The following is a 12,683-nucleotide window of genomic DNA, read 5'->3' as shown; positions in this document are numbered from 1 at the left end:
ACTAAGCCATAAACAAACAAAGCAACACACAACTATACAAACAAACAGTTTCTCCCCTGCCCTTTTTTTTTTAATTCTTGCATTTCTTATTGTTCACATTCAAAATACAGTGTCACGCAAGATTTATCTTGCCAGATTTGTTTCAGATTGGTTGGTAGGTAAACACAGGCGGCCTAGTAGGAATCTATAATGCATGTCATAACATCTGTTTTCACAGTCTGAAAGTAGGTTAACAGTTCAGATTCAGCACACGGTTTCTGGTTTTTTTCTTCAAAAAACTCAACTTTAAGTTCATGACCTGAACTGAACAAATGCTACATAACAGATAAAAGGTAATGAAAAAGGTTGAGAGTAGTAGATAGATAAATAAAATTAATTAATTAACCTTCCTACTTCAATGCTCCTATCGCTTCTGACCATTTCTCTGTGTAGATAAGTATTTCCACTGTTGCTGCCGCCACCGTGTTTCACACCGTGTGTAGTCAGGGAAAGCCACTGTGATACAGTTTCCACATGTTTGCTGTGTCTCCCACATGGTTTGTTAATAACTTTAATGTTAAGACTTTTGCAACTACTTTCTTCTTTTCGAAAAGAGCAGTTTTATCATAAAAATATTTCATACTGCTCTATCAAAAAATACATAAAATTTGGTCTTGCATTGTCAGAGAAACTGTTGTGCTTAATTGGTGTGGTTGCTTTTGCAAGAAACCATATATTTGCTTGGGGTTATTGGTGTATTTATAGTTAGGAGATCACAGCAAACTAAAGTTCAGAAAATGTTTTAATTAGAGAACAATCTGATGCTTAGACATAATAGCAGATCCTGGGTGGTCAGCTGGACTCTGTGAACCTGACTGTCTGATCAAGATGTCGACAGAGAAATTATGACGTGATGGACGGTTTGTAGATGTTGTCTATTTGTGCATTATGAGACCTTGGGTCCATTGCTTTATCTGCTCAGATATCTCTAACTGCACCCACCACAGTTCTCAAAACTTATCTGCATTCTCAAAGGTCAGAAACGTTGCCGAGATGAGATGTATCTGTCAGTGAGTGTCAGTGACTAAAACAGGACTCTGTCATCTTCTGATAACCTACAGTAACCCCTCCGTCATATGTTTAACTCAGCTTAAATAGGTTGCAGTTTAGATCCCCTTTAAGAGATCCCCTACAAGATAAAACCTTTGGCTTCCGCCTGAGGTGGTTAAGCAAGATTAGTCATTACCTTAATAAAATCATAACACAATTACACTTCCACACATGCATTCAATAACTGGTGAAAATACAAAGTCTTCTCATCGTTACACTAAATGAAAGGCATGGAAAAATACATCTACACAACAAAATACAAATATTTCACATTCAACAACCAGTATGAAAGGAAGAAGAATCAGGAAGCAAATAAATCACATTTAAAATAGAGCAAATAATAAATAATCTATATCTTTAACCAATTGTTTGAGTATAAAAATAGTTGCTACATTTTAATTTTACTTTGCCATGCTCTGATGAAATTATATTTCAAAGTTTAACAATCATTTGCAAGCAGTTTGATGGAGATGATATACATGTAAGTATGTAACAACTATACAATGAGTCCTTTAAAACAATGTTTCTGTATGTTATTTTTAACATCTGTTTGTCCATTTTTGCAGCAGCAAATGATATGAACCCAAATTATGATGTGTGATGGCAACAAAAGGCAACCACAGAATATCTGATAACATTTCTTTTAAACATTTGTTGTTCTGTCTTCTTTTTTGGGTCTTAGTTCCTCTGACACTTCATGAGAAAATGCAGATATGAAAACAATGTAAACCAGTTCAAAAAAATAACATTTAAATGTCTGTTACTAGTTTTACATTTTCTAAAAAAAGAGAGATAATGATGCAATGGAAGATAAGTTTTCAATATTTAAAATATAAAAGTCTCTGCAGTGCCTTAGAGAAAGTATCTATAGCCTTGATCTTGTTCACATTTAGTCACAACTACAAATCAAAATCATTTAGTAATAACAATTTGAAATGTGTGGCATGTTTCTGTATTTATCTGCTGACCTTGAGACATTTCATACTATGAACTTAACTTTAAAACCTGACTCGGCTGTGAACCACTAAAATATTCTCCCTGAGCTGCATGGATTGTTCCTTGGTCTGCATGATGCTGTTTGTTCACCAATATTCTCTAATAAACCTTTGCTTCACTAAGATTAAATAAAACAAAGGGGATTATTTACTAAGTAGATGACTACTGTACGCAACCAGTTGGACTGGATGGTATTTAATGGCAATGTTGCCACACTTTTTAGATTTTAATTTGCAATATATATATATTTTTTTGTCTGCTTCACATACAAACTCATTTGTCTGTCTATCAAACAAAATCAAATTGAAATACATTAAAGTTGTGGTTGTAATGTGATAAAATGTGAAGATGTTCAAAGGTTATAAATATTTTTGCAAGCCACTGCTATGTGGTGTTACATACAATGTTGTAAAAATACATTTATCCGTAAAAAGATCAAATATGAAGAATCTTTGTCAGACACAACTTCAGGTGTTGTTTTATCAACCTTGATGTCTAAGTAATCTAAGCTGCACTAGTTGCATACTGAAACTAGACAAAGACTTTAAGGATAGAATTAAAACACACCTAAAGTGTTTTTATCCATTATAAAGGGACTGGTATGTTCTTGTTAATGGATGTCAATCACAGTGTTGTTTCAAAGAATGAGGTAAACATAAATGAAAGTGCTTGGTCAAGAGCTCAACCTTCACTTCATATGAGGTTTAGCTACATTATTTTCTTGTCTTTAATTTTATTCTCTTTTTTGCCAGAAGCTCACATCAACACATTTTCAAAAGGCAAATAATCAGAACAAATGTTTCTTAAAAAAAAGTAAAATTAATAAAAATGCTTGAATATTCAGAATCACCAATCACGTTGTCTAAGTTTCAAAAGATTGTATTTTAAAATAGTAAATGATATGAATGATGGAAAAAATGGAAAATGCAACTCTTGGCCATGATACTTATTATATCAAACCAGCTAGTGACACTGAGGATCATCAAAAAGTGACAACAGCTGATCAGCTGCCAGGTTTCAAATAAAAGATAAAGTAAACTCTACTAGAGCTCTAGAATAAAATGAATACAACATATGAAGATCGTCTGAAGTCAAAATAGAAATATTATATCGTTTATAACATGTTTTCTCAAAAGCTGAAGGAAAAGTAAGAATTGTATTAGTTCTAGTCTACCAATTACTTTACCTTTTTCTTTTTTTTTACAACAAATGTAACATGAATGCTTTTAATTCCCCAAATTCAATCAGGGGAAATTGTCAGCTTCTGACTGAGAGAAACATTGAGTAAAGTCCACTGAAACACAGTAGAATATTTTTAGTTTCAGGGTTTTTCTTTTAACCATTAACAGATTTCAACACAAAGGCCCCTGTACTCTGAAAATGTCAACATAAGAGTTGTTTCATCAAAAATAAACATGCAGTATAAAGAATAAACATTAATAAAGTGACTATAAGGTTCAACCTGTTTTCATGTCACATTTTACCTTTTGTATTCTTATAAACTTGTGTATAGTTTACTAATGATGACAACAACTATGGGATTTAAAATAGATTTTTTATTGTTTGCCCCTAATGTCAATGAGCACACCCTTTTGGCAACAGATTCCATTGCAGCCTCTTTCTCCCCGCCTCTCTATTTTGGGACCGTTCTATTTCAAGTAATAGTGACCGGGTGCAGCAGCAGGTGTAGGCTGGCAGGTGTTTGAGATGCAGTGCTTGCCAAACTGTTACCCACACACAGGAAGAAGAAGGAACCAGAGAAGAACCGGCTGAGGATGGGAAACTGACACAAAGAGGGCTTTTTACAGCAGGTGGGTTTGGGGCGGATAGGAGGAGTCTGGTACAACATTGATCATCTGCATGCAGATTTACAGTGGAGGCCTCAGAAACATTCACCTGCCTGCAGAAAGACAACCACACACACATAGAAACAGAGCATAAGAGTGACAGTCAAATGCATTTGAAAAACACACAAAGAGAAACCTGTGGTAGAAATAGGAGACAGTTGCCTGGGAGTCAGGCTAACTGCCAGAAGGAGTGTGTCAGTTTCTGTCTGGTATCTTAACTGGAAGTCGGTTATGTTTGAATACTGCACAAGCTTAAGTCTATGGACAAATTTAGCTTTTGCAGCAAAACTCACTGCATATGGGAAAATAATCCTGTTTTTGATTGATAGGTTCACAGAGCTTTAACAGAAGGGAGAACTTTTAAAGAGACTAAATGGTACTTTTTCACTGTCCCTCCTGGAAAAGTATAAACCTGATTCTGAACCACAAATCAAGCTTTTCTATTGGAGTTGGATCATTTTCAGTCAGGTAAACACCCATAGGCGGTGAATATGAACTAAGTGCAGCATGAGTGTCAAACTCTCGTTCTGAAGGGTCAAAATGTTACAAGTTTTAGATGCATCTTTACTTCAACAAAGCAGGATTAGGCCATTAGCAGGAATCAGAAGAAATTGACTAAACACTGAAGAAGTTGATTTATCCATCATGTTGTGCAAAACTAGGGACAAATCAAAGTGTTGCAGGAGACTGACCTAATAGGACTGGGTTGACGGTTTTTAAAATCAATTTAAAAGAATTTAACTTTAACTAGAAATTTTCATAGTTTAATGCCTTTAATTTGGGAACAGTTGTAATGTAATCTCAGTAGAGACTCTGCTGCTTGTATCTGGAGTCACATTTAAGTGTAGCTACTAAATAATCATTAAGCAGTAACACTTAATTGACAATTTTCCATGCATGCTTGTAAGCACAACTAATTTAAAGGGGGTAAAGAGGCGTATTGTATATTTTACATAGTGCCATTTTGTAGCACAACCAACTAACTATGTTACCTTCAGCTATTATGAAAATGCTGCACTAAAACAACTTAAAAGAAAATTGAATTGTCCTTGAAATTTACTTCTGTTTAAGAACCTCTTATTCTCTTCACTCCCCCTTCAACAATGCTTCTCCCTGCCAACCATTGATGCCAATTACAACCGTTCTTTGAAGCGTTGCATCTTCTACGATAAGTTCAGTTAACGCTCAGTGTCGCCTGCTGTTTACTTATTGCTGTTGCCGCTAGTCTGGTGAAGGTGTGTGTGAAAGGCATTTTGGAGGGTCTTTCTGTGGAGCAGGAGCTCAGCTGGGGGCCGAAACTCCAAGGTGGAGCTTTCGGTAAATAGGCGGCACTTTGCATGAGCAGATACCACCAAAGGGCTTTCGCAGGAGATTCCTCAACTATGCATGAATAAGTCAAGCAATGCTGCATGTATGTTTTTAATGAGAGAATAACATTATAACATATATAAAATAAAGCTCAAATAAGTTGAATTTTTATAATACACGCCTTTTAAAGAAGTGACTCTTTCTCTTGTATCCGGATTGAAACTGTGCACTAGTAAATGCACTAAGTAAATGCACCGGAAACACAGTTTCCAGTTCATTTACTATTTGTAAATTTAATTTACCAAATAGTCTGAACAATTTCGGGGTCAACCAAGACACACTGTGATAACTTCAGTTTATTTAGTAACTAGCAAGCCATAAATCTACAACTGTTGTATTCAGAACATGCAAGCAAACATGATCTCTAAAAATATGTTATTTGGCTTGTGTTGGCTGATGGGTTATGATCTTAACAGGAAGTGGAGTTCTGCTCTGGGCCTCATACAGTCTTGGGCCAGTTGAGCAGAAATCATCTGCAGATTGGTACCAGGATTAAAAAATAAGCTCTGAACAAAAGAGAATGTAACTGCCACTCTTAACGTTCACTATGAAATACTTCTGTATAACTGGACTGCGACTAAGAAATAATCTAAAACTTTATGATGACATCTGTCTTCTTAATATTTTTATTTTTATTTTTTTGCAAAGTATCTCAAAGTACCCTAACTTATTTTTTGTCTCTGTCTCTTGCAGCTGGCAAAAATCCATCTGGATCCTACAAAGGCAATGTTATTCTTCATAAAACAGCAATAGTTCCAAACTAAGATATTTATGCTGGCACCATTAATTTCTATAAGAGCTGGCAATCTGAAATTATACATGACAGAAGAACATTCCCACATAGTTCCAGCCTGCATTTTTAGGTGATGTTTAATTATCGGCTTACAGTTTTAATTAATTCCCAAGAGCTTATTTTGCCAGCCAACCTAGGGTTTGCAAAGAAATATACCATTAATTAAAGAATGTGCCACTGAGTGGTACCAGTGAAATCCATGCAAACGTCCTGCAGGCCAAATTAATGCAGCTGCAGTTTGCAGACATAAGATGTACAAGATTTGATATTAAAGATTTAAAACCCTGTGCTGAATAGCTCTAACATTTTCTTCATTAATTTCTGATCTATTGTTTGCATATGAACACTGTTCTTTGATATCACATACTTTATTCTTACCTTAGCTGGCTGAAGCCTCATTCTGCAACTTGTAGAGTTTGGCTGCATCCTGATTGTCGCAGACATCAGTTCTGGGCACAGAATTCACATTCAGACACATGCTAACCACCACACACATACACAGATGCACACACACCAGGATCACAGGGCGTTGCAGCAGCAGTAGCAGTGTCCGCAGCAAGGGGGCAGCAATGGAGCAGGGAGATGCAACGGTGAGGAAGGCATTTCAGAGCTGATATATTGCATGTTCTTAATGTACAAGTGGAATCAGAACATGAAGACAAACTGGGTTCACCATAGTCTTACCTGTTGTCATTGAAATCTGTGGTGTTTCCTGTGGACAGAAACAGTGCATAAGGACACAGACAGGTGCACAGTGAATGGGGTTTGGTGGTGTTATGACTTGGAGGAAGTGGGGTTACAAAAGACACACATAGACTTAAATATTACATCTGAGAGCCACTGAAGATTAGTCACTTTGGAACAAGCAGCTGCATAAAACATCATGGCAATTAAGGCTGCAGCAAGACTTTACTTTAAGTTTATAGAATTAAAAACACGTTACCCAGGACAAATGGTTTTATTCTACTTCTGGATAAAGTGCAAATAATGCATTTTAAAGCAAGAATCACAGCATTTTAGAAACTATGAAACATAAATAAGTCACAACCAGCATTGTTTTCCAAATTGAATAAGTATTAGCTATTCTTGTAGTGAGTGGAAGTTTACTTTTAAGAACTAAACAAACATGTTCTTGCGAAAAAACAAACTACCTTTAGATGAACTGTGTGAGGTGATAGTGTGTTCAGAATATCAACATTGAACCTATATTTCTGTGGTACATTTAAACCACCATGAGAAAAATGCAGACTGATCATGTCGTGAAAAGTCAGGCTTTCCCATAACTGAATGGCTCACAAATAGAAAGTAATCTGGTGAGAGGTATCTGCATAAATGAGAGAGCTGACACCCATCCAGAAATTGCTAAATCTGTTTGATGGCTGACAAAATCTAAGTGGTAAGTAGCAATCCATCTCTTCTATCACTTTTAAATCCTTTTATATGGTGTCAGTTTGTTAGGTCCCCAAGCTACTGTGCTCTGAAAACATATCTCACTTCCACAAAAGATAAATTGTGAGGTATATTTTAACAATATGAACTAATATTCTGGCTATAGAGTTTTATCTCAGTACTTTTGCTTTTGAGAGATATTGTGTTACGCCCTGATGCCAGAAGTTATCCCAGTTCAAAATGTAACTGACTGCATCTTTTTCTCTTTCATTGTTCTTGCCATTGTATTTTGCAATATTATTTACATATTTTTCAGTTCTCATCAAAATGTGTTAATCAATAGGTAGCAGTCCGAACACAGCTGAAAGAGGAAAGATTGTATGAATATATGTGCCTTTTTAAGGTTGTTTAAACACTAAAATCATACTCAAAAAACTAATTAGAATCATCATTCAGAATTTTCCATAATTCTTTCACTCATATTATTCATTACCAGTTAAAAAGCTACATTTTTCTTCTGTTATTTTGTTTATATAACAACAACAAAACAATAAAACACAAGTTTTTCTCAAGAAAAACAAATGAAAAGAGGCAAGAGCATCACATTTTTAATATATTTCTGCACAGTTTAGGTCTTCCTGTCATTATGGCTATGCAAATTATAAAAAGGATTAGAATGAAACTTCAGGACAGAGACTATGAATATAAATGGAATGAGAACCCTTTTCTGAACAAAAAGCTATAAAATTGACTCAGCTGCACAACAGACCTCTAGTTAATGTGGGTCTGACTTAATGTCTGAATTTAACCAAAAAGCAAATACAAGCTTAAGCACAGAGCAGATGAAGATGAATGCTAATGTGATTCCTGGTTGTTTTCATTCATTGCTTTCGTTGGATCTGGCTGAACAAGAGGAGAGTCACTGCTGTCAGTATTTCTTTTTGTACAGTAAATATCAGAAACCATCCAGGTTCCAAAAGCATAATTTCATTAAAATGTTCATTAAAAGCACATCCTTCTTAAAAGCTGCCATTACTGGTAGACAATCAGTGCAGCAGAGCAGCGTTTACATAGAAAATGGAGGGTTTTTTCCTGACCATATTTATCCTCTGTGCAGTTTGTTGAGCTAAATCCATTTTCCAGGTGCTTCTCAGTGCTGGCAACCAGTTTATTACTAAATCCAGTAATCTACCATTGAGCCTTCCTGACAAGAATTGATTTCACAAAACTTTCCCTTGGCTGCCTGACACACATATCGACAACTGAACGTAACAAAGAGCTTTGACTGTTGCTCGGGATGCAGAAAGACTGAGCGTAACTTCCCCGTGATGGACAAAGGGAAGTTGATTTAATTAGTGAATAATTTAATCAGATCTCATGCTTCACTGGCTTTATATTCAGGAAGAAAAATACAAAACAGAAGCATTGTGAGAAGTACTAAAAATCTTCTGCTGTCAGAGCAAATCACCTTTCAAGGCTCCATCATAGAGATGAGAAAAAAGCAGGAGAAAAACTTGGGGTTGAAGCCTTGTGGAGCTATTTGGCCACATTTTCCCACAAGCTCTTATTGAAATTCATCACACTGAAGTACCAGAGTGGAAATTACTAGAGGGGAAAGACGGACTGCAGCCTTAGAGGTTTAACCTGGTAAATAAATTGAACAGAATACAAACTACTGTGGTAATAAAAATAAAGAAAAAAAAACAAACAAAAAACATCACTGCTACTTCCAAGCAGCACAAACTAAATCCATGGTGATTAGATCCCTGAAGGATTCTCTGCAGAACAGTGATCAGGTCTGATGTTTAATGAAATGCATAAACACTTGCAGCATGTTGATGAAGTGATCCCAACACCATTTGTGACTTTTATTGATATTCCCAGTGAATCAAAGTGGTGTGATGTTGTTGCACAACTCAAACTACTGTCATGACTGGGTCAGAGGCTGAATTGGTCCTCCAGCTTGTCTGACGGCTTCTCTGAGTAATGACACTGCAAGCCTAATCTGTCTCCCCCAGAGTCTGCCGCTGATAACACACGAACACAAACACGAAGATGAAGATGGACAAAATCTTCAGGCAGCAGGAGGATCTCACAGTTGGCTGCACATTCTCTGGGCAAACCCTAAAACATGACAGTCTGGATCTTGTAAGAATGTAGAAACTTTATGACTCTGACCTACATTGTGGAAACCTCCAAAATTCACATCAAGTTAAAATCTGCCTATCACCTCAGAAATAAGAAATAAAAACCAGATGAACCGCAGCAGGACAGTTTCCGTTAACTGTTTTAACAGTCTGCTCTTTCTAAGAGTTTATAAAACAACATCTGAACTTAATGGCTGGTATGAGGGCATAATGGTTATAAGGAAATTACACTCATAAATTTATGTGAATTGAGCCCCTGCTGATCAGGGTTACTTATAGCTTTAGCAGGATTTACTTGTAGGAGGCTCACCGTTTTCTGAATCAAGCATTTCTGAAGATTTCTCTGCTTTGCTTACTGGTTCAGCTGAAAGCCTAAAAGAAACAAAACAGGGAATTATGTTAAATATGTTACAAAATCTTTGTATTTATCTTCAGATTAAACAACAAATAAGAAAAACTGGTCATAGCTATTAAATGAATCATTTGTATTATTTGAAGTCAACACCCTCTGGGCAGTAGAAAGTTATGTGAACAATAAATAAAGCAGAATTTCTCTCTGGAAAGTTGAGCTTAAGGCTGTTGGTTCCAAAGTGAATTTCTATTGTCATAAGAAAAGAAGTTACAGTCTCAACATTTTTGTAGCAATTCACAAAGACAGCAATTTTATTAACCCTTCATTTGGTTCATGACGCAAACATGTCTGTCAAGTCCAGCAGCTGTGACTAATTTGCATCAAATCACAGCTGTTCTCTCTTCAACCACAAACACAGGAGATGCAGATGTAATCAAAGAGAAAAATGAATAAAATGTTCCTCAGAGAGAGCTTCAAGCAACCAGCTGACTACATCACATCAGAACCACATTAAGAATGATGTCTAGACCATTAAGTGAGTTGAATGTTTTGATTCATTCCAAAAAGCATATGGGATTGTAAAATGTGTGCACACTTCTAATCTTTACAACTGCATGTCATACATGAAGTGGTAAATTGTCAGATAAAATAATCCCAATCCTCAATGCAACAAAAAGCAAGGATTAAGTACATTTGTTTTAACTTTTGTTTGGTAAGCCTGTATAAAACACAATATGTTTGAAAGTTCCAGTGATTCAGATTTCAGTCTGAATATAAAAAGTATTGAATTTTTAACACCATTGAGGCATCTTTTTGATTTAATATTGGTTTTGATTTAATTATTTACTTATACATGAGATAGACATAATCCCCACAGCAGCAGATTATTATTTCCCCTTCTTTTTCTCTTACATAAAAAGTACATGGAGTGCAGCAACTGGTATTTTCTAAGATGTCGTCTTGATGACAGCCTTTGTGTTTCAGAATCCAAACCAATTTGTTCTTGTTATGATGTACATAAATTTACATAAATATCGTTGGGCTGCATCTAAATCTCATTCACTTTTCAGTTTGGAAATATTTGCCTCTCTATAAGTGTACATCCAACTTTTAACTTGTACTTAACAGTTAAATAAAGAAAGTCATTTGCTTGTAAAGATATAAAATATTTTTAGTACAGTGTTCAGAACCTGTAATTGTGCTTATTACTGAAAGGTTATCATTGCAACTTCACCACTACAAAGCTGAAGGACTTATAAAGTTAAACAAATGAAATCTTGAGCTAATATTATAGGTTCAAACCACAATGTCAGAGTTTAAAAAACTAGTTATAAAATGGGAAATAGAGATTACTCACATATTATTCTGAGTGTCGCCGTCGTCGTCACTTTGTGGGTCGAGTAGTTCTGCAGAGCTGTTCTGGTTGGACTCATCCTTAGGTAATCTGGCCTCGGCGTCATGTACTGGGGGAGCATCCACGGGAGCTGCTGGTTGGTTGTTTTTGTTCTGGAAACCGGCATTGCAGAAAGCAACAGGGTTTTCGCTGTAGCCCCGGATGAAGAAGTGGTTGATGGGAGGATAGAGTGGGTAGTGGCCGGGACGCACAGGCTTGGCTGCAAGCAATAACAGAGGACTGATGCACAGATTGCAGCATTCATTAAGAAAACCTAAAGACAAATTTAGTTTCCTAAAAGTTTTTAATGTCTCTAGAAAGCTGTGAATGTGTTAATTTAGAACTTCTCGGTTATTCTTAATTGACTTGGAATAATCCTGTAATGAAAACCATCATTTTAAGACCTCTCACATAAATCAATATCTTGTTTTCTCATAGCAGAGCCATGCGTGCCTCTCATTATTTCACTGCAATTATCTTTGGTTGAACCGCTCAAGATGGGAGCTGGTGATTAAAATAAATTATACTCCTTTTCTAAGCTTCAGCTTTCCTGTTTAAATGCATACAGTGCAAATCCTGTCATGAGGGAATATTTCAGTAAGTGCTAAACCTCTTCAAGCTTAGATGTTTTCTACTTTTCAATTATTGCCACATGTCTGTGGAACCTATAAAACTCAAACAGCAGAGCCTACTGTTCAGTTTGGTAAACATAAATATCTCATAATCTAGCTTCTTCTGCTAAATGTGTTTTTAAAGTACATCTGTTTCCTGACTACCAAACCAGATTGGTTTCAGAGCCACTTTCAGCAAAAAGTGCTGCACCGCACTCACACATGCAACATAAAAGTGATCTAGAAAAGGAAAGAGAGAGATGACAAACGAGTGGAACTGAAGCATACTGGGAATGTTGTTTGTGAGGAAGCCACAGCAGGGACATAAAAAGGGATAGTTGCAGCAAGGTTATCAATTCTTCTCAGTGCCATGGAAAGGCGGCGGACGACCAGAGGTGAGAGAAATTAAATGTTAGGGACCAAAGGAAAACTGACCGTATAAAGAAAATAAGACTATAAGGGAAATAAGACTGTATTTTAGTAATAATCTGTATAATGTTAACTTCCTATAAAATTAATTAATATGGGTTATATATGAAATTATGGATGATTTCCATTGTGTGTTCTCCTATTATTATAATAGTCAACCTTCATGACACTTCCATGATACTCTTGGGTTATAAATATAAAAAGATTTAAATAAATATATGAATTTGAGTACTAAACAGCACTGCTGCTGTAATAAGCTACACTAAGCA

At 35.9% G+C, this 12,683-nt stretch overlaps 1 protein-coding gene across 3 annotated transcripts in view; it reads right to left on the bottom strand.

The window, feature by feature from the left end:
• Positions 1-763: 763 nt before the first annotated feature.
• Positions 764-12,683, bottom strand: part of kif5ab (kinesin family member 5A, b) — an 89,627-nt gene continuing 77,707 nt past the window's right edge. Inside the window, exons 25-29 of one of the 3 annotated variants that reach the window (XM_028003687.1) lie at positions 11,339-11,594; positions 9,940-10,001; positions 6,778-6,805; positions 6,472-6,572; positions 764-3,985 (exon numbers count right to left, since the gene is read on the bottom strand). In XM_028003687.1, the coding sequence (XP_027859488.1) occupies positions 6,473-6,572; positions 6,778-6,805; positions 9,940-10,001; positions 11,339-11,594 (446 nt within the window). In that variant the 3' untranslated portion in view covers positions 764-3,985; position 6,472. The remainder of the gene's footprint in view (positions 3,986-6,471; positions 6,573-6,777; positions 6,806-9,939; positions 10,002-11,338; positions 11,595-12,683) is intronic. The other 2 variants (XM_028003688.1, XM_028003689.1) reach the window with 2 other exon arrangements.

Source organism: Xiphophorus couchianus, chromosome 20, assembly GCF_001444195.1.
Source record: "Xiphophorus couchianus chromosome 20, X_couchianus-1.0, whole genome shotgun sequence".
NCBI classification, from domain to species: domain Eukaryota; kingdom Metazoa; phylum Chordata; class Actinopteri; order Cyprinodontiformes; family Poeciliidae; genus Xiphophorus; species Xiphophorus couchianus.
Note: the sequence above shows the minus strand (reverse complement) of the source record. Positions and strands in the feature narration are given on the sequence as shown.